General features: G+C 45.1%; 1 protein-coding gene across 1 annotated transcript in view; it reads right to left on the bottom strand.

Annotated features, from left to right (window-relative positions):
• The window catches only part of PARP4 (poly(ADP-ribose) polymerase family member 4), a 351198-nt gene that overhangs the window by 189456 nt on the left and 141265 nt on the right, over positions 1 to 20477 (bottom strand). The window contains exon 19 of the mRNA XM_082247633.1: positions 12773 to 12854. Coding sequence (XP_082103759.1) covers positions 12773 to 12854 — 82 coding nt within the window. The remainder of the gene's footprint in view (positions 1 to 12772; positions 12855 to 20477) is intronic.

Raw genomic sequence — 20477 nt, 5'->3', positions numbered from 1 at the left:
GAGCAGCCAGCACAGTTTCCTGGTAAAAACAATATCAATAATAATAAATACATTTAGCACTTTAAACGTGAGTAAATAAAGTCCATAACATTAGGAGATGAAAAGTTGATAGATTGGGATCCAGTAACTGTGGTTCCACATGACAGGTGCTAGTGAAAAGTCGCCACTGATAGAGGGGACACACACTGATCCTTACCCCAAATGTTGGACTACTCAAAAGTAGTCAATAAAGCGTTTATGTAATGAACTTCAAGCTGTCGTACTCCTGGGGTGTTTTGGTAACTGTGTCCAATCAAACTTTAACACACTCCTTCCAGGACAATACTGTATTCTTTTTTGTTGAAAATGTGAAACCAGGGTTCTTAATTCTCTCCTCAGCTCGCGCCTCACTCCTCAAATTTTTGGCAAAAAAGAATACAGTATTGTCCTGGAGGGAGTGTGTTATAGTTTGATTGGACACAGTTACCAAAAGACCCCAGGAGTACGACAGCTTGAAGTTCATTACATAAACGCTTTATTGACTACTTTTGAGTAGTCCAACATTTGAGGTAAGGGTCAGTGTGTGTCCCCTCTATCAGTGGCGGCTTTTCACTAGCACCTGTCATGTGGAACCACAGTTACTGGATCCCTATCTATCAACTTTTCATCTCCTGTTATGGACTTTACTCACATTCAAAGCGTGTTATCCAAATGACAGATACAGTCCAAATTCCAGATTTCAGGGTCAGATGATCATATCGAAATTCACATAATCTCCTTACCAGAAAAAGGAATAGAGTTCGCCCAAAAAACTCAAACGGAGTTGAATCAACCTCAGATGGATGTACTCAGATTCGCCTCTCATCAATCGATGGCAGTCATACATGGGAAAAGAAAATAGACTCCATAGCGTAATACTGTTAGGTGCTCATGAATCACCCTGGAAAGTGCACACCATCACCAGAGCCAAGTAACTAAGAGAGTGGAGCACAGACCCCCTGAGTACTAAATGCTTACCAGATGAATGATGTTTAGGGTGAGACAGAGAAAGGAGAAAGGTAGCACACTGAAGACCTTGTCCAACACCACTACCGCTTACCAGACTCCAATGGGTTAACAGCCAAACAGACCCATAAGCGATCCCTCAGGCAACCGGTGAAGATCACTCCAGACCAGAATCTCATGGGTTAACAGCCAAACAGTCCTAACCACGATCCTTTAGGCAACCGATGAAGCTCACTCCAGAACTCGCTCGAATGTTATCCCCCAAAGTAGTGATATGCAAGACAAAGGCACTACATAGTGCATTACCACCACACTTTATTAAATAACAAGTAGACAGCAACTTACAGACAAACGATGTATTCACAGCAAGGATTAGGCAAGCCGCCGGCCGGTCGGCTTCTCTGCCCGTCCTATCCAATAGCGTCCGCACAAGCAGGTGACGTCAGCACGCCGCGACCGACGCACGTTTCGTCAAATGTGACGTTGTCAAGGTACCTTGACAACGTCACATTTGACGAAACGTGCGTCGGTCGCGGCGTGCTGACGTCACCTGCTTGTGCGGACGCTATTGGATAGGACGGGCGGAGAAGCCGACCGGCCGGCGGCTTGCCTAATCCTTGCTGTGAATACATCGTTTGTCTGTAAGTTGCTGTCTACTTGTTATTTAATAAAGTGTGGTGGTAATGCACTATGTAGTGCCTTTGTCTTGCATATCACTACTTTGGGGGATAACATTCGAGCGAGTTCTGGAGTGAGCTTCATCGGTTGCCTAAAGGATCGTGGTTAGGACTGTTTGGCTGTTAACCCATGAGATTCTGGTCTGGAGTGATCTTCACCGGTTGCCTGAGGGATCGCTTATGGGTCTGTTTGGCTGTTAACCCATTGGAGTCTGGTAAGCGGTAGTGGTGTTGGACAAGGTCTTCAGTGTGCTACCTTTCTCCTTTCTCTGTCTCACCCTAAACATCATTCATCTGGTAAGCATTTAGTACTCAGGGGGTCTGTGCTCCACTCTCTTAGTTACTTGGCTCTGGTGATGGTGTGCACTTTCCAGGGTGATTCATGAGCACCTAACAGTATTACGCTATGGAGTCTATTTTCTTTTCCCATGTATGACTGCCATCGATTGATGAGAGGCGAATCTGAGTACATCCATCTGAGGTTGATTCAACTCCGTTTGAGTTTTTTGGGCGAACTCTATTCCTTTTTCTGGTAAGGAGATTATGTGAATTTCGATATGATCATCTGACCCTGAAATCTGGAATTTGGACTGTATCTGTCATTTGGATAACACGTTTACATCATAGAGGACTTTTTGGTCTATCAATCATTGTGTCTTGTTTGATGGTTACTTATCAAATCAGCACTTAGTAGCGCGACTTAGCCCCTTTCTATCCTCTTTTTTGTTTGTCACAAATTAAGTTGCTGCTGTATTCATTAGTTAGCGCAGTTATAACTCCCTTTTTCACATTCAAAGCGCTTTGCTGCATTAATTTTGAATGAGAAACAACCATTTCCAAAACAACCATTCCCTGCCCTTTGCCATTAATGTTAAAGCGGAGTTCCACCCATTTATTATGAGATGAACTGACTGACTGAATCCCCTTTAAAAATGCTTTTACCAATGCAAACTATTTTTTTTGTTGTAAGGAAATACTGTTTTTCTCTTTTATTCATCCGCACTTCCGGGTCCTGCTGCCTATTGGCGATTACATCACTCGGCGATTCGCAAGGGCTCCTGGGATAGCGGCGTCATGTATCCCAGCAGCCCTTGCAAATCGCCTAGTGACGAAATCTTGCATTATTGCCAGACCAGCATCAGCTGTTCTCAGGGATGTATTGCATTCAGTCCCCACCTCCGCCCCGCCTCCTCTCAGTGAGTTCTACGGCATATAATGCTTTCAGTCCGCGCTCACAGAGAGGAGGCGGGGCAGAGCCTCCCTGAGAACAGCTGGTGCCAGTCTGGAAATAACGCGAGATTTCGTCACTAGGCGATTCGCAAGGGCTGCTGGGATACATGACTCCGCTATCCCAGGAGCCCTTGCGAATCGCCGAGTGACGCAATCACCTATAGGCAGCAGGACCCGGAAGTGCGGATGAATAAAGGAGAAAAACAGTATTTCCTTACAACAAAAAATAGTTTGCATTGGTAAAAGCATTTTAAAAGGGGATTCAGTCAGTCAGTTCATCTCATATGGGTGGAACTCTGCTTTAACATTAATGGCAAAGGGCAGCCTGGGCAGGGCACTTTTTTTTTTTTTTCTTTAATACATCCATTAAATTGTACTTACTTCTATACTAGTACTACTACTAGTCACTGTCACTCTCTGTCACAGATCACAGTCAGACTGCTCAGATTCTTCTCCTTCGGTGCTGGCTGCCTCACTGCCTGGCTACTTGGATAGAAGCTGCTGGAGCCTGGAGGGAGGAGGTGGGTGGAGCCAGCACTCAGCACGCGAGGAAGGACTCAGAGGCTCCGCTGTGGATGCTGGGGCATCGCTCTCCTCCACTCCTTAGGACCGGTGAGGTGACATCACTGGTTGCTAGACGCCAATCGGCGATTGGCATAGCAACCAGTGCACTCACTGTGGCGGGCGGGTCGAGGCTGTTGTATAGGCCAGCGGCGCGGCGGCGGGACTACAAGAGAAGCTTTCAGCTCCGCCGCGCTGCTGGCCTGCTCCTGCTGGGGTCCGGATTGGGAACTCTGGGCTGGTGGACTGGAGAGTTACAGTAAGTGTGTCATGGGTTCGGGGGGGGCAATTGACCCGATGCCCCCCCCCTGGATCCGCCACTGCTCCAACTCGACCCTACGTAGCAGGCGAGATAAAAGTTTCAGCGGAGGGAACTCATAAATTGGCCCGTACTGGCTCCAGGGAGCCACCAGGCTGTCTACTGTATCGGCCAGAGGATCTCTGGACCGAGCAACAAATTTTGAAACTTTTTTGTTTTGTCTGGAGGCGAAAAGGTCCCCATCCGGGGTCCCCCACCGGAGACACAGCTGGTGGAACACTAGTGGATGCAGGGACCCCTCTCCCTGATCCAGGGTTTGGCGACTCAGGTAGTCCGCTTGCCAATTGTCTACGCCGGGAATGTACACGGTGAATAGGGCTGGGACGTAGTCCTCTGCCCAGCGCAGGATCTCGGCTACCTTCAGAACCGCCAGGGCACTCCTGGTACCCCCTTGATGATTGACATAGGCCACGGCCGTGACATTGTTGGACTGGACTCGGACAGAACACCCCTTGAGATTGTCTGTCCAGTGGAACAGGCTCAACTTGATTGCTCTCAGTTCCAGAACGTTGATCGGGAGTTCGGGAGTTCCAGAACGTTGATCTTGGACTCTTCAAACGTCCAGGTCCCTATCACTCCCCCCCAACCGGTCAGACAGGCATCTGTCGTCACCACCGTCCAGAATACTGGAAGGAAGGATTTTCCGTGGAGAAGATCTCCTGTTGGAAAAGTCTTGTGTGGGCCTGAGCATATGGTACGGCCTTGAAGGAGGACAGACACCATCAGGCCCAGCACCTGCATAGATGACCTGAGAGACACCAGGTCGCAAGCCAGCAGCAACAGAATCGCTTCCCTTAACTTGTGTAACTTCGCAGGAGGTAGAAATACCTTTGCTGAAGCTGAATGTAGGATCATCCCTAGATACCCCAGACTGGTTGTTGGAACCAGGGCAGATTTCTGAAGGTTGAAATTCCAACCGAACTGCTTCAGAATCTGTATGGTCACCTCTAAATCCCGTTCCAATCTCACAGACGAGTCTACTCGGAGAAGAAGATCATCCAGGTACCCCAGAATGACTATTTCTCTCTGTCGTAGCAGAGCCAGGATAGGGGCTAACACCTTGGTGAAGACCCTGGGAGCAGAGGTGAGACCAAACGGTAAAGCCACAAATTGAAAATGGTCCTTGCCCACCGCAAAGCGGAGTAATCGTTGATGACCCTGGCAAACAGGGACATGGAGTTAGGCATCCTTGATATCGATCGAGGCCAGCAGGTCCCCCTGATGCAAGAACGCTACCACGGACTGCAGGGACTCCATGCAAAATTTCTGGATGCACACAAGGCGGTTCAGAGTTTTAAGATCCAAGATTGGACGCAATTTGCCCTCCTTCCATGGAATGGTAAACAGGTTCGAATAGAACCCTCGAAAGTGTTCCAGATGAGGAACTGGTACAATCATGCCTTGTGACAGCATATCCCGAATCGCTTCCTGCAGACCCGCAAGGCGGTCTGGGGACAGCTGAAGATTGGAGGGAAAAAATCTGTCTGGCGGACAGGAACGAAACTATCTTGTACCCGGACTGAATTACCTCATGGACCCACCTGTCATGCAACAGCGAGGTCCAAGGATCAGGGAAGAAACTGAGACGTCCCCCCACCCCTAAAGTGGGTGGGGGCGCCCCTTCAGGCAGAAGGGGTCTGCTTGGAGGTGTTGGGGTCAGAGGATTTCAGCTTACCAGCCCACCGTTTCCCAGATCCTTTTCTGCCCGAAGTCGGTTTGGTTTTCTGCGACACGGTCGCACGAAAAAGACGCTTCTGGGCTGTAAAGGAAGGACTTACCCTTAGTTGAGTGAGGAAGGAGTGTGCTCTTACCCCCAGTGACCATCTTGATCAAGTCATCCAAGGAGGAACCAAAAAAGGCAATCACCCTGAAAGGGAAGATCTGCCAAAAGCTTCCTCGAAGCCTGGTCGGCCGACCAGAACTTTAGCGAGACCGCACGTTTGATGAGCACACTTACCACTGACGCTTTGGCCGCGAGCGGAAGAACGTCCAGGTTAGCATTGCATACAAATAGCAGAGTCTGCGATAATTGGTCAGCGAGTTCCAGGGCAGATGACGGGAATGGGGTCTCTCAGAGACTTTACCCATTCAAACATAGTCTGAGAGACTAGAATGGTAGTCAGGGCAGGCCTGAGAATAGATCCCACTACCGTATACAGGTGTCGGGATAAGACCTCAATACATCTGTCAACCGGATCAGGGAGAGATGAGGATTCTGCCACCGGTAAAACCATGGCCTTGTGAATATCACATATCTGGGGGTCCACCTGAGGGGGGACCGTCCATTTGCGTAAGATCTCTTCCTCAAACGGGTAGCATCTAGCTAAATGTTTGGGAACTGCAAGCGTGCGATTAGGTCGCCGCCATTGTTCCTCCAATAAGACGGACAAGACTTTGGGACAAGGGAAAACCTTGGCCGATTTCTTTGCCCTGAGGGATCCAAAGGATACAGAGGTTCCTTGCGATTTAGAAATCGCATCCGTGATGTTCAGGATGTCCCTCACTGAGCATATCAAAGCATCTACCAGCGCCTTTTTCTGTGCCAAGGCAGGTGTAGAAACATCCTCTTCCGCGTCAGAAAATTCTGAATGCGGAAACGCATCCTCCAAAAGGGGGTCTGTGTCGCCAGTGACCCTATCGGCCTCAGAATCTGAGGTCTGAGATGAGACAGACGAGGACGTTTCTTAGTAAATGCTGCCGCAATAACTTTGTCCATTTTTCTGAACATTTCTTGCATCACAGACAAAGTCACATCATGAGCATTAGAAGCGGGCCCCAACGATACATCGGGAGTCACAGACAAACTTGGGAAATCTATGTTAGGCAAATGGCCAAACAGTAGGATTGCACAGTAAGAATGTAAGGAGCAGACAGGGAAACACCGGAACCTGCACCGCAAGGGGATAAACAGAAGCTTCTCCTGAAAACAGGAGCAATGGCCTAAGAGGGAGCAATCAGCGCCCAATTGCCAAATATTAACGCCCCTGAGGCTAAGTGAGGTTACAAAGGCACCACAGGTCCCAGCAAGTCCACTGCTACCGGTGTGCACTGCGCCTTTATTAGGCGATCGCGATGCATGCAGCGCTACTCCGGGGGATAATCCTAAGCCCCCTAAAGGCCTGAAACCCCTCTGAAGATGAAAAGGTGAAGGCCAGGGAAACGAAACACATGGAGAACAAAGCAAGGTTGATCAGCAGCATGGAGAAGTGAAAGTAGAAGGAAACGCCCCCGCCCACAAGAGCCAGGAGCTCCTGTGCTGTTTTGTCTCTGGCTCCAGCAAAATGGCCACCGACATCACAGTGATAGGGATACCCAGACAGGCTACTGAGGCCTGTTAAGGCTGCAGGCCACGGCAAAATGGCGGCTTCGCGCCAATGAGCACGTGGCCTCTGGCCTAGTGAGGCCTACCCTAGTAACAGGCCTGGGGAGATGAACCCACCCCCAAGGTAGCGGTATGAGGCGCAACCATGTACCCCCCCTCCGAGGCCTCTCCCCCCCCATACATTACCCGGTATAGCACCAGAGGCGACTGACATAGGGGACCCCCCACTAAAAGTTTCCTGGGGTTGAGTTATTTTGACGGGACAGCAAATTTACACTGTTATACAAGCTGTACACTCACTACTTTACATTGTAGTAAAGTGTCATTTCTTCAGTGTTGTCACATGAAAAGATATAATAAAATATTTACAAAAATGTAAGGGGTGTACTCACTTTTGTGAGAAACTGTATGTTTAAAAAGTTTAGTGCAGTGTTAGATTTTTTTAATAGTTGCAGTGGGTATAGAAAAAAAAAAAAACACCACCCCCTCCCCCTTAAAATAATCACATTTTGTTGCTCTGCAGCCTTTAATGAAGGCAAACATAGTTTTTGTTTTATCCAGCTGTATCTACTATTGCAACTTATAACATCCAAGTGAAAGAAATAACATCAACATGTCAGAAAAAAAAAAATCAAAAAAATCAAAAACAGAGTTGGAAAAAGGGTCACCCCCTTATGTCAGTATTTTTTTGAACCACCTCTGAGGACCAAAGCATAACTGAACAGCTGTGAGACTGGAGGGGCTAGAAACCGCAAGGAAATATCTGGCCTTCAGTTTTCCTTCAGGCCTTCATGTGCCTATTTTTTATTTCACCTGAAAGCAGCAGTAAACCCCAGGGTTGCTTAATATTAATGAATCTATGTCACTTAATAAACAACATATAGAAATAATTTTATGTTGGTCACGTGCTAAAAGATGCTAAAAAGGGACACTTGGTAGGAGCCACTAGTACACAGTTGTTGTGCTCATTAGGCATTGTGTTGTGACAATCTGAATGTTGAATGCAGTGTTTAAGCCATACTAAGCATTTACTTCAATGGCTTCAGGGTTTTTGAGGGATGACAGCAGCAAAGTCTGAACATCAGATAAAACATTCAGTCTCTGTGTGGACAAATTCTAACCAAGTTCCCCTGTAATATGTACATTCTTCCTATATGTTGGATACATACCTCAAGCAAAGGACATTTTTTTACACTCATTCTTAACACGTAGCAAAAAAAAAAAAAAAAAAACATAAAAAGGCATGCCAGTGTGACAATGTATATTTAAATACGGCATTGTGATCCTTGGGAGTCTTTGCAACAGCATAATAGATAGGAATCCTGTGTTGCCTAAAAGTCTGATTGCTAAAATAAAACCCTCTGTACTCTTTGCCTTCTGGATGTGTGGAGGATACAGCATCCTGACACAAAAGACATGTTTGTGGATTAAAGACTTTTTGTCTGACAAACAGAAAACATATGCCAGAAGTCAAAATAATATCAGATCCCTTCTCTATACGCGTGGAGACTCAACCAGCTCCCACACTTCCTGTCCTCCCATCTCCCTAAAAGCTGTTTGCCCATCCCACCCACTCAGTTTGAAACAATCCACTCCATCGAAGGTACGTTTCAGCATTTGGTCTCTCCAGGATAACCAGCTAAAATTGCATCTCTGAACTCCTAAACACCACCATTCCCCTGGAAATGGGAGAGAGGACCTTAGTGTTTCCTTCTCCCCAGAATAAAGAGATGATATATTATACTTCTCCTATCGTTCTTCTGTCACCAACAGATTTCAGGAGTCGGGCTACAGATGTTATAGAACCCCACAATACTACAAAAAATGTATCCACACAGATCTAGCACCTGTTGGAGATGTGGAGAGGCAGAGGGGACCTTTTTACACATCTTTTGGTCTTGAGCAAAGAAAAGGAGTTTTGGCAGGATATTTGGAGCATCACCCCAAAAACTGACAGATATGGAGTTTGGTGAAGAACCAGTAGCCTATTATCTCCATCTCTCCACTTTCTCTAGGAGTAGATACAAAAATATATATTCTGATTCACCTTCTGAATGCAGCTAGGATTTGCATTCCTACTCTCTGGTGATAGGAATTTCCCTGGCTGTTAAATTATGACATCAAGCACATGGAGAACCTTATGGCCTCTCTTCATCACCATAAGGAAAAAAATAGACTAACATGGTTTTAATGGATAGAGATCACAGGCTCTCATGAGTACAAGGACAGTTTTCCCAGGTGCTAAACCACTCGAATTAATGAGTGTCTATAGAACTTCCTGTTCGACTTCCATTCCTTCCCTCAGCCCAGCACACCAATGGTCTACTCCTCCCATCAGTCTACTCCACAGGTGTCAAACTGGCGGCCCTCCAGCTGTTGCGGAAATACAAGTCCCATGAGGCATTGCAAGGCTGACAGTTCCAAGCAGGACTCCCACAGGCAGAGGCATGATGGGACTTGTAGTTCTGCAACAGCTGGAGGGCGGCCAGTTTGACACACCTGAAACTCCTAGGTCATTCCCACTCTGAGCTCCCCTCCCCCTTTTTTCCCTCCCCAAGGCTGACACCCATTTCCTTTACTATCCTATTTGATCTCCCTAAACCCAGTATGACTTTTACTGCATCTATTGTTCTTTTGAAAAAAAAAAAAGGTAGAATAAGCATGGTACTTAGGCATTTAGTAATCTACAGTATCTCACAAAAGTGAGTACACCCCTCGAATTTTTGTAAATATTTTATTATATCTTTTCATGCGACAACACTGAACAAATGACACTTTGCTACAATGTAAAGTAGTGAGTGTACAGCTTGTTTAACAGTGTACATTTTCTGTCCAATCAAAATAACTCAACACATCAGCCATTCATGTCTAAACCGCTGGCAACAAAAGTGTGTACATCCCTAGGGGAAAATGTCCAAATTGGGCCAATTAGCCAATTTCCCTCCTCAGTGTCATGTGACTCGTTAGTGTTACAAGGTCTCAGGTGTGAATGGGGAGCAGGTGTGTTAACCGCTTGCCGACTGCGCGCAGTATATTTACTGCGGCAGTCAGCCCCGGCCAGGCAGAGTGACGTAGATCTACGTCGCTAGCCTGTCACCGGGTTTTGAGCCAAAAGCTGAGGCGCGCGCCCGCCTCGGCTCGTTCACAGAGGAGTCCGGGCGTGTGACCGGCGGACCCGATGTCCGTCGGTCACACTACGATCGTCGGTAGAGAAAGGCGGGCGGCTTATGTAAACAAGCCGACTGTCATTCTCCCCTGTGTAAAAATGGAGATCAGACGGTTCTACTATGTAGAACCGTTGATCTCTGTTTTTACAATAGGAGACCTGTCCCACTACAGTTAGAAACACGCCCCTAGGACACACTTAACCCCTCCCTGTCCAATACAGTTAACCCCTTCCCTGCCAGTGTCATTTTTACAGTAACAGTGCATATGTATAGCACTGATTACTGCAGTAATGTCACTGGTACCCCCAAAAGTGTCAAAAATGTCAGTCAAGGGTCCGAGCTGTCCGCCGCAATGTCGCAGTACCGCAAAAAAAATTGCAGATCGCAGCCATTACTCGTTAAAAAAAAAAAACACCAAAAATTAAAAAAATCTTTCCCTTTGTTAGTAAACGCGATAACTTTTGCGCAAACCAATCAAAATACACTTTTTGCGATTTTTTTTACCAAACATATGTAGCATAAAACAAATTGGCCGAAAATGTTAAAAAATTTTGATTTTTACATTTTTTTGGGGGGGAATTTCATATAAAAAAAAAGTGAAAAATATTGTTATTTTTAAAAAATTTACGCTCTTTTTTTGTTTATAGCGCATGATCAAAAAATCGCACAGGTGATCAAATACCACCAAAAGAAAGCTCTGTTTGTGGGAAAAAAAGGACGTGAAATTCGTTTAGGTACAGCATCGCACGACCGCGCAATTGTCCGTTAAAGTCACGCAGTAAAAAAAAATCGCAAAAAACCCCCTGGTCAGAAAGGGGGTAAAATCTTCCGGGGCTTAAGTGGTTACATTTGGTGTTATCACTCTCACTATCTTACTGGTCACTGGAAGTTCAACATGGCACCTCATGGCAAATAACTCTCTGAGGATCTGAAAAAAGAATTGTTGCTCTACATAAAGATGGCCTAGGCTATAAGAAGATTGTCAAGACCCTGAAACTGAGCTGCAGCACAGTGGCCAAGACCATACAGCGGTTTAACAGGAAAGATTCCACTCAGAACAGGCCTCACCATGGTCAACCAAAGGAGTTAAGTGCACATGCTCAGCGTCATATCCAGAGGTTGTCTTTGGGAAATAGACGTATAAGTGCTGCCAGCATTGCTACAGAGGTTGAAGGGGTGGGGGTCAGCCTGTCAGTGTTCAGACCATACACCGCACACTGCATCAAATTGGTCTGCATGGCTGTCGTCCCAGAAGGAAGCCTCTTCTAAAGATGATGCACAAGAAAGCCCACAAACAGTTTGCTGAAGACAAGCAGACTAAGGACATGGACTACTGGAACCATGTCCTGTGGACTGATCAGACCAAGATAAACCTATTTGGTTCAGATGGTGTCAAGCATATGTGGGGGCAACAAGGTGAGGAGCAAAAAGACAAGTGTGTCTTGCCTACAGTAAAGCATGGTGGTGGGAGTTTCAACTTCTGGGGCTGCATTAATGCTGCCAACACTGGCGAGCTACAGTTCATTGAGGGAACCATGAATGTCAACATGTACTGTGACATACTGAAACACAGCATGATCCCCCTCCCTTCTGAGACTGGGCCGCAGGGCTTTATTCCAACATAACGACCCCAAACACACCTCCAAGGCGACCACTGCCTTCCTAAAGAAGCTGAGGGTAAAGGTGATGGATTGGTCAAGCATGTCTGCAGACCTAAATCCTATTGAGCATCTGTGGGGCATCCTCAAACAGAAGGTGGAGAAGAGCAATGTCTCTAACATCCACCAGAGGACTCCAGTGGTAACCTGTGAAGCTCTGGTAAATTCCATGCCCAAGAGGGTTAGGGCAGTGCTGGAAAATAATGGTGACCACACAATATTTACACTTTGGGCCCAATTTGGACATTTTCACTTCGGGATGTACTCACTTTTGTTGCCAGCGGTTTAGACATTATTAGCTGTGTGTTGAGTTATTTTGAGGGGACAGCAAATTTACACTGTTATACAAGCTGTACACTCACTACTTTACATTGTAGCAAAGTGTCATTTCTTTAGTGTTGACACATTAAAAGATATAATTAAATATTTACAAAAAATGTGAGGGGTGTACTCACTTTTGTAAGATACTGTTTATAATTGCCACAAAAACTCACAGAACTCAATGTCATGTCTCTTTATCATGCAATTACGATGGTTTTTGTTCCATATACCTACTGATACACTCTAAATTATTGTCAACTGGGCAATCAACAGTTTTTTCTCTGTCTCTCATATACTAGCTAGTGTCTATGTTGACTGTTACAATATTGTATTGCCATCCTTACCTAATAAAGATTTATAAAAAGAATAAAAGTAAATTGCATAGAGAAATATTCAGTTCTACTTTCCTTGTGTTATATTCTTATACAAAAAGTTATGTTTAACCTATTGTAACAATTTAGAAAAAAAAGTCTTTCAAAGGGTGCACACTTTGGTTTGTGAATGTACATGAGAGTTATGGATCTAAGACTTACTTTTTTTCTTATGCTGTGTGTATAAGAGGATATTTCTTCAATTTTTCGAGGCATCTCAACTGACATGTCAAGGCAAAAATTGCTGAAGAGAAGAAAAATAAGTTAAAAAGTTGAATATACGAAGTTGAAGCCCTAGAAGACTAGGAGCAGCTTTTTTTCTTTACCAAATGCATTTTAGTTTTTTTTTAGACCCGACTTATCAGTAAAATCCATTTCTTGGGGTACAGGACACAGGAGCTTTCTTCTTTACTTCGGGTAATATGCAGCTACCTTTCAGTGCTTGGACACTGGCAAAAAAGCTGCTGGAAGATCTATACAACCCCTCCATAATTACATGTAAAATCTTTTTCTTGGAGCACATTATGGGACACAGAGCAGTCTATATATCATGAGTACGTGGGTTATGTGCCACAGAGATTTATGCGCCAAAAAAAAGACAGGAAGTCCTCTAATATAACCCGTTCCTTCTCAGTAAGCTCCTCAGTTTTGTAGGAAGCAATGAACTCCCAAAAAAAGGTAGGGACCTCTGTATCCTGTGATGTTCTTCAAAATATTCAATTTAAAGGTAAATACAAAAATTAAATTTTTTTCTTTTTCGTACATCATGGGACACAGAGCGGGCTATACATCATGACTACCTGGGATGTCCTAAAGCAATGCAAATGAGGGGAGGGAGACACAGTGGCCACAGTCAGGCCCAAAGAACTACTCCTTAGCCTGCAACAAACTGCGGCCAAAGGAAGCATTCTCATCGGCCCTTACATCCACCTGTTAAAACCTTGTAAAATGTGTACCGAAGACCAGGTTGCAGCCTTGCAAACCTGAAACGCTGACACATAGTGATGAATAGCCCAAGAGGCGGCAACACTTTTGGTAGAGTAAGCCTTCACTTGAAAAGGTGGCACTTTACCTTTCAAGCTATAGGCTTGGACAATAAGGAGATAAATCCATTGTGAAATGGTCACCTTTGTAGCCGTCTGATCATTCCTAGGACCTTTAGGAAGAATGAACAATGGGTCTGACTGCTTGACCGCAGCAGACTTTTTCCAATACATCTTGACACCCCAAACCACATCTAATGCGTGAGGAGCTTTGTTTCCCAGACTGGGGACTGGGAAAAAATTAAGGCAAAACAATATCCTGATTAAGATGAAAAACAAACAAACTTTGGCAAAAAAGATGGATGAGGACATAGTACCACTTTGTCCTGATGGAGTACTAAAAACAGCTACTTGCAGGAAGGAGCTGCCAATTCCAAGACCCCTCTTGTTGAAGTAATTGCAACCAAAAAATACCCTTTCAAGTCACAAGAACTAATAGAATCTCAATAATTGTCTCAAAATGTGGTTTCTGTAAGACAGACAAGACCAAATTTATATCCCATGAACACAAGGGTACAGACAGAACCATACGGGTTACCCCCTGGTCAAATGTGCGTACAAAGAATGAGAAGCAGATGGTCTTTGGAAAAAATGGTCAGGGCTGCTACTTGGCCTTTAATGGTACTTAAGGCCAAATTCAATTCCACCCCTGATTGGAGAAAAGCCAAAATACGTCCGATCACATATTTACAGGGATGAAACTCCCTAGCCTTACAACAGGACACATAAGACCCCCAGCTCCTATAGTAAATCTTCCTGGAAGAGGGCATCCTTCAATAACATGGAAATTACCATGTCAGAAAATCCTCTATCCTTCAACACCTTGGTTTTAATAGATAAGCCTTTATATTTAGCAACTGTAAAGTAGAATACAATATCGGACCCTTTAAAAAGAGGTCTGGCTGAGCCAGAAGCACCCATGGGCTGTTCTCTTTAAGCCTGCGTAACAGACACATAAAAAGCTGAATTGGCAGGAAGGCATAAATTAGAGAGAAACGGTCCCATGGCATCACTAGGGCATCTACTGCAATCGCCCGTAGATCTCTTGTCCTGGAGACAAACCTGTCCAGGTGTTGAATCTGGATGCCAGAAGATCTTTATCTGGTGTGCCCCATCACTGACAAAGCACCCTGAATACCTTGGCTTGAAGAAATCACTCCCAAAAGCCAATAGCTGGTGACTGAGGAAATCCGCCTGACAGTTTTCCACACCTGGGATATGTACTGCTCACAGGGCCGGAACATGACACTCCGTCCGAGACAGAATATGATCTGCCTCCCTCTGGGCAGCACATCTCCTGGTGCTTACTTGATAAATGATCTATGTCACAGTCATGGCACTGTCCCAACTGGACTCTGACCAGAAGCCCTTGTAGATGGCTCGCCCAGTGTAACAAAGCAAGGCCAATGACTTGTTGAAGGGTAAGCCGAACCGAATATTGATGGGTAAAATCCTTTCCTGAGGAAACCACATCCCCTGAGGCAAAAGGGACCCCAGAACAGCTCCCCATGCTATCATACTGACATCCGTAGCCACCACCTTCCAGGCAATTGGAAGAAACAGCTTCCCTGCTTCCAAATTCCATAAGCCAACTGGGACATAGGGACATTCGACAGTCCAGCAACTGAACCCTCTTGTTCCATTTCAGTAGGATGTTCCTCTGTAAAGACCGGGAATGCTACTTAGAGTATGGAACTGCCTCAAACTTGGCAACCATCTTTCCCAGCTGTCTCATACAGAGACTAATCGAGAGATATTTGAGATTTCAGTGCAGCACTTCTCAAGAAGCAGTAACACCTTTACATAGACCAGGGATCTCCAAACTACGGCTCTCTAGCTGTTTTGCGGAACTACACGTCCCATGACGCATTGTGCATGATGGGAATTGTAGTTTCGGAACAACTGGAGGGAGTTTGGAGACCCCTGGCATAGACAAGTGTCCAAGATTAGGCCCAGATACTCCAGACTCTGTGCCAGTTCCAATGCTGATTTTTGCACATTCAGAATCCAGCCCAAACTTTCCAGTTTACAGACCTTGAGAGATACATTTTGCCTTAACCAATGAGCTGATTGTTCTCTGCGCAACAGATCATCCAAATACCCCAGAATGGATACTCAGTGAACCATCAATAGGCCCAGAACTGGAGACAGCACTTTTGTGAAAACCTGGGGGGATGTGGCCAGCTTAAATGGCAGGGTCACAGACAAAGTGCCAGTCCTCTATCGAAAACCGCGAGAACTTCTGATGTTTAGGAAACTTTGGAAAAGGGAGATATGCATCTTTTACAGTGGGTACGGAAAGTATTCAGACCCCCTTAAATTTTTCACTCTTTGTTATATTGCAGCCATTTGCTAAAATCATTTAAGTTCATTCTTCTTGCTCATGAATGTACACATAGCACCCCATACTGACAGAAAAACACAGAATTGTTGACATTGTTGCAGATTTATTAAAAAAGAAAAACTTAAATATCACATGGTCCTAAGTATTCAGACCCTTTGCTCAGTATTTAGTAGAAGCCCCCTTTTGATCTAATACAGCCAGGAGTCTTTTTGGGAAAGATGCAACAAGTCTTTCACACCTGGATTTGGGGATCCTCTGCCATTCCTCCTTGCAGATCCTCTCCAGTTCTGTCAGGTTGGATGGTAAACGTTGGTGGACAACCATTTTTAGGTCTCTCCAGAGATGCTCAATTGGGTTTAAGTCAGGGCTCTGGCTGGGCCATTCAAGAACAGTCACGGAGTTGTTGTGAAGCCACTCCTTCGTTATTTTAGCTGTGTGCTTAGGGTCATTGTCTTGTTGGAAGGTAAACCTTCGGCCCAGTCTGAGGTCCAGAGCACTCCGGAGAAGGTGTTTGTCCAGGATATCCCTGTACTTGGCCGCATTCATCTTTCCCTCGATTGCAACCAGTCGTCCTGTCCCTGCAGCTGAAAAACACCCCCACAGCATGATGCCGCCACCACCATGCTTCACTGTTGGGACTGTATTGGACAGGTGATGAGCAGTGCCTGGTTTTCTCCACACATACCGCTTAGAATTAAGGCCAAAAAGTTCTATTTTGGTCTCATCAGACCAGAGAATCTTATTTCTCACCATCTTGGAGTCCTTCAGGTGTTTTTTTTAGCAAACTCCATGCGGGCTTTCATGAGTCTTACACTGAGGAGAGGCTTCCGTCGGGCCACTCTGCCATAAAGCCCCGACTGGTGGAGGGCTGCAGTGATGGTTGACTTTCTACAACTTTCTCCCATCTCCTGACTGCATCTCTGGAGCTCAGCCACAGTGATCTTTGGGTTCTTCTTTACCTCTCTCACCAAGGCTCTTCTCCCCCGATAGCTCAGTTTGGCCGGACGGCCAGCTCTAGGAAGGGTTCTGGTCGTCCCAAACGTCTTCCATTTGAGGATTATGGAGGCCACTGTGCTCTTAGGAACCTTAAGTGCAGCAGAAATCTTTTTGTAACCTTGGCCAGATCTGTGCCTTGCCACAATTCTGTCTCTGAGCTCTTCAGGCAGTTCCTTTGACCTCATGATTCTCATTTGCTCTGACATGCATTGTGATCTGGAAGGTCTTATATAGACAGGTGTGTGGCTTTCCTAATCAAGTCCAATCAGTATAATCAAACACAGCTGGACTCAAATGAAGGTGTAGAACCATCTCAAGGATGATCAGAAGAAATGGAAAGCACCTGAGTTAAATATATGAGTGTCACAGCAAAGGGTCTAAATACTTAGGACCATGTGATATTTCAGTTTTTCTTTTTTAATAAATCTGCAACAATGTCAACAATTCTGTGTTTTTCTGTCAGTATGGGGTGCTATGTGTACATTCATGAGGAAGAAGAATGAACTTAAATGATTTTAGCAAATAGCTGCAATATAACAAAGAGTGAAAAATTTAAGGGGGTCTGAATACTTTCCGTACCCACTGTATGTCCACTGATGCTAGAAAGCCTCCCTGTTGGAGCAAGGCCACCGCTGAATGCATAAAATACAAAATATCTGAACTCTGAGAAACTTGTTCAGATTTTTGAGGTCCAGAATCGGCCACACATAGGCATTTGGTTTTGAGATCGTTAAAAGATTGTGGAAAAATCTGACTTAATTATCTTCTATGCCAGAAGACAAATAAGCACCTGAAACACTAACGCCTTCTGCTGCTGATTTACAGAAACATTTGACCTCAAACCGTGATGGAAGAAATGTCCCAGACTCCAACCTGTACTTGTGAGTTACTGTAGAAAGGACCCAATTGTCTGACATCACCTTTTGCCAAGTTTCTGAAAAAGCCAGCAGCTTAAAAAAATGCCTCTGTATACCTTCTTTCCTAGCGCCGATCAGCGCTCACATGACCGGCCACTTCTCCCCTCTCTCGATCTGACAGGTACAGTGGGAGGGGCCGAGAATCTCCCGCTGACATCAGCCAGGGGGAGATGAAGGTAGGTGGAGAGCGCTGGCCAGTCACATGAGTGCCGCTAGGAAATAAGGTATAGAACGGCATTTTTTTAATAAAACATATACAGTGGAGATATGGCATTATGGAAGACAGGGGATTGCCTGAAAATTAAGAAATTATTTCAGCAGGAGGGGAAGGGCGGGCACTGTCACTAGCTGACAGGCGTGGGGGGGGGGGGGGGGAACAGAGGAGAACTGTGGATGACGGAGGCACGTAGACTGACCACTGTGACAGGGCTTAGTAGCATGTTGAGTAGAGAGCTGCAAAACACTCACCATGCCTCTTAGCAAATACCTTGGGGTGTCTACTTTCCGAAAAGGAGTCATTTGAGGGGGGATTTCATGGCCTCCGAAACTGTGATAGGTAGTGAGGAGTGAAACCAACAATTTACGCCCTTAGAAAGCCTGAAGGCGGTGATTGGTTTTCAGGGTCCTGTATGCGGCTAGACTGCCAAAATGTCTCACATGTGGTATCCCTGTACTTAGGAGAAGCAGCAGAATGTACTTTGGGGTGTATTTCCACATATACCCATGGCATGTGTAAGCAATATATCATTTAGTGAAACATTGTGTAAAAAAAAATAAATAAATTGTCATTTTCCCAAAACTTGTGGCAAAATATAAAATATTCCATGGACTCAACATGTCTCTCAGCAAATAGCTTGGGGTGTCTACTTTCCAAAAAGGAATAATTTGGGGGTGTTTGAACTATCCTGGCATTATGCCACACATCACCCTCTCTTCTAACCACTTGAAGACCAAGTCTTTTCTGACACTTTTTGTTTACATGAAAAAAACACTTTTTTTTAAATGTAATGCACAAATACACTATATATTGCCCAATTGTTTGGTAAAATATAAAAGATGATCTTATGCCAAGTACATAAATACCAAAAATGACATGCTTTAAAACTGTGCACGCCCGCAGCGGCGTCAAACTATGTACATTTTTAAAAGCCTTAACAGGTTAACACTTTAAATTTAAAGAGGAGGTCTACTGCAAGAATCACTGCCCTTGATCTGACGTTTGCGGTGATATCTCACATGCTTGGTGGAATTGCTGTTTACATATGACACCAGATCGATGCTTCCATTCGCCTTTGCGCACAAACATGGTGAGACATGGGTACTTGAATTTTTTTATTTTTTATTATTTATTTTGACACCTTTCCTTTCATTTTTTTTTTTTATAATTTTTATTGTTATCACAGGGAATTGGAATATCCCCTATGATAGCAATAAGTAGTGACAGGTACTCTTTTTCGAAAAAATTGGGGTCTATTAGACTCTAGATCTCTACTCTGCACTTAAAGCATCTGACCATACCAAGATTGGTGTGATAAGATGCTTTCCCAATGGTGCTTTTTATATCTGGCGAAATTCATGAAATGCTCATAGCTTTTGGTATCTTAGGCCATAGAGGTGATTGGAGCCAATCTGGTCTCCAATCAGCTCTATGGTCAACTGACGAAACCACCGGCTGCAGTCTTGGGTTACCCAGTGGGACAGGAGAGCCCGAGCGGCGGGAGGGGGGGGGGTCCCCTCTCACTGCTTGTAAAAAGCAGTCTAGCAGCTAATTATCAGCTAGGATTGCTTTTACAAGGGGACCGCTGGCTGTAAAAAAACAATACCAAGATGATGCCTAAATCTGCAGGCAACAAGTACCAGTACGTTGCTGGTCCTTGTTGGGCATATATTGTAAGGTTCTTTCTTTTTTCATGCAGCCTGTGGGCTGAACAAAAAAAGAGAACCTAACAGATACCTTCATTCACATCGATCGATGTGGATGAAGAAATCTCTGCCAGAAAGTGTGTAGTATGCCCACCTTTAGACCTTTATGCATCCGCACACTTCTAATGATGGGCATACACGCAATGTTCTTTTTATTCCTAAAAAACTAACATAGCATATACCTCTATACCTCCATTCGCATGGATGTGGATGAAGAAATCTCTGCCAAGAAAAGTGTTAAAAAATATATGGCAAAGCATAGGGGAGAGCCACCCCATCCCCTAAGCTTTGCCATATATGCTTTTTTTTTTTTTTAACTGCGGTGGTGAGATCACCTTCTACAGCACTGCAATCATTGATTTAGGTATATGCTGAGAGCAAACGGTGTTTCCCAATCAGGATTTGCAAGCACATCAGAAAGGACACTATGGGCTCTATAGGCCTGTCTTCAAATTCTTGGTGGCTGCGGGACACTACTTGTGCTAACCACCGCACCAGCTTGAACTGCACTTGTGGGACTCGCCACGTCACCAAGTGTTACTGCAGTGCTGGTTTGACTATGACCAGGATGTACTAGGCCGCTGGTGCTTGCCAGTTCACCAGAACGTTTAATGGCACTAGTACCGACACTCTGCTGCATACAA

The sequence above is a fragment of the Pelophylax lessonae genome (genome assembly GCF_965119305.1).
Source record: "Pelophylax lessonae genome assembly, chromosome: 2".
Taxonomy (NCBI): Eukaryota; Metazoa; Chordata; class Amphibia; order Anura; family Ranidae; genus Pelophylax; species Pelophylax lessonae.
This window is presented reverse-complemented; position numbering and strand designations above follow the sequence as displayed.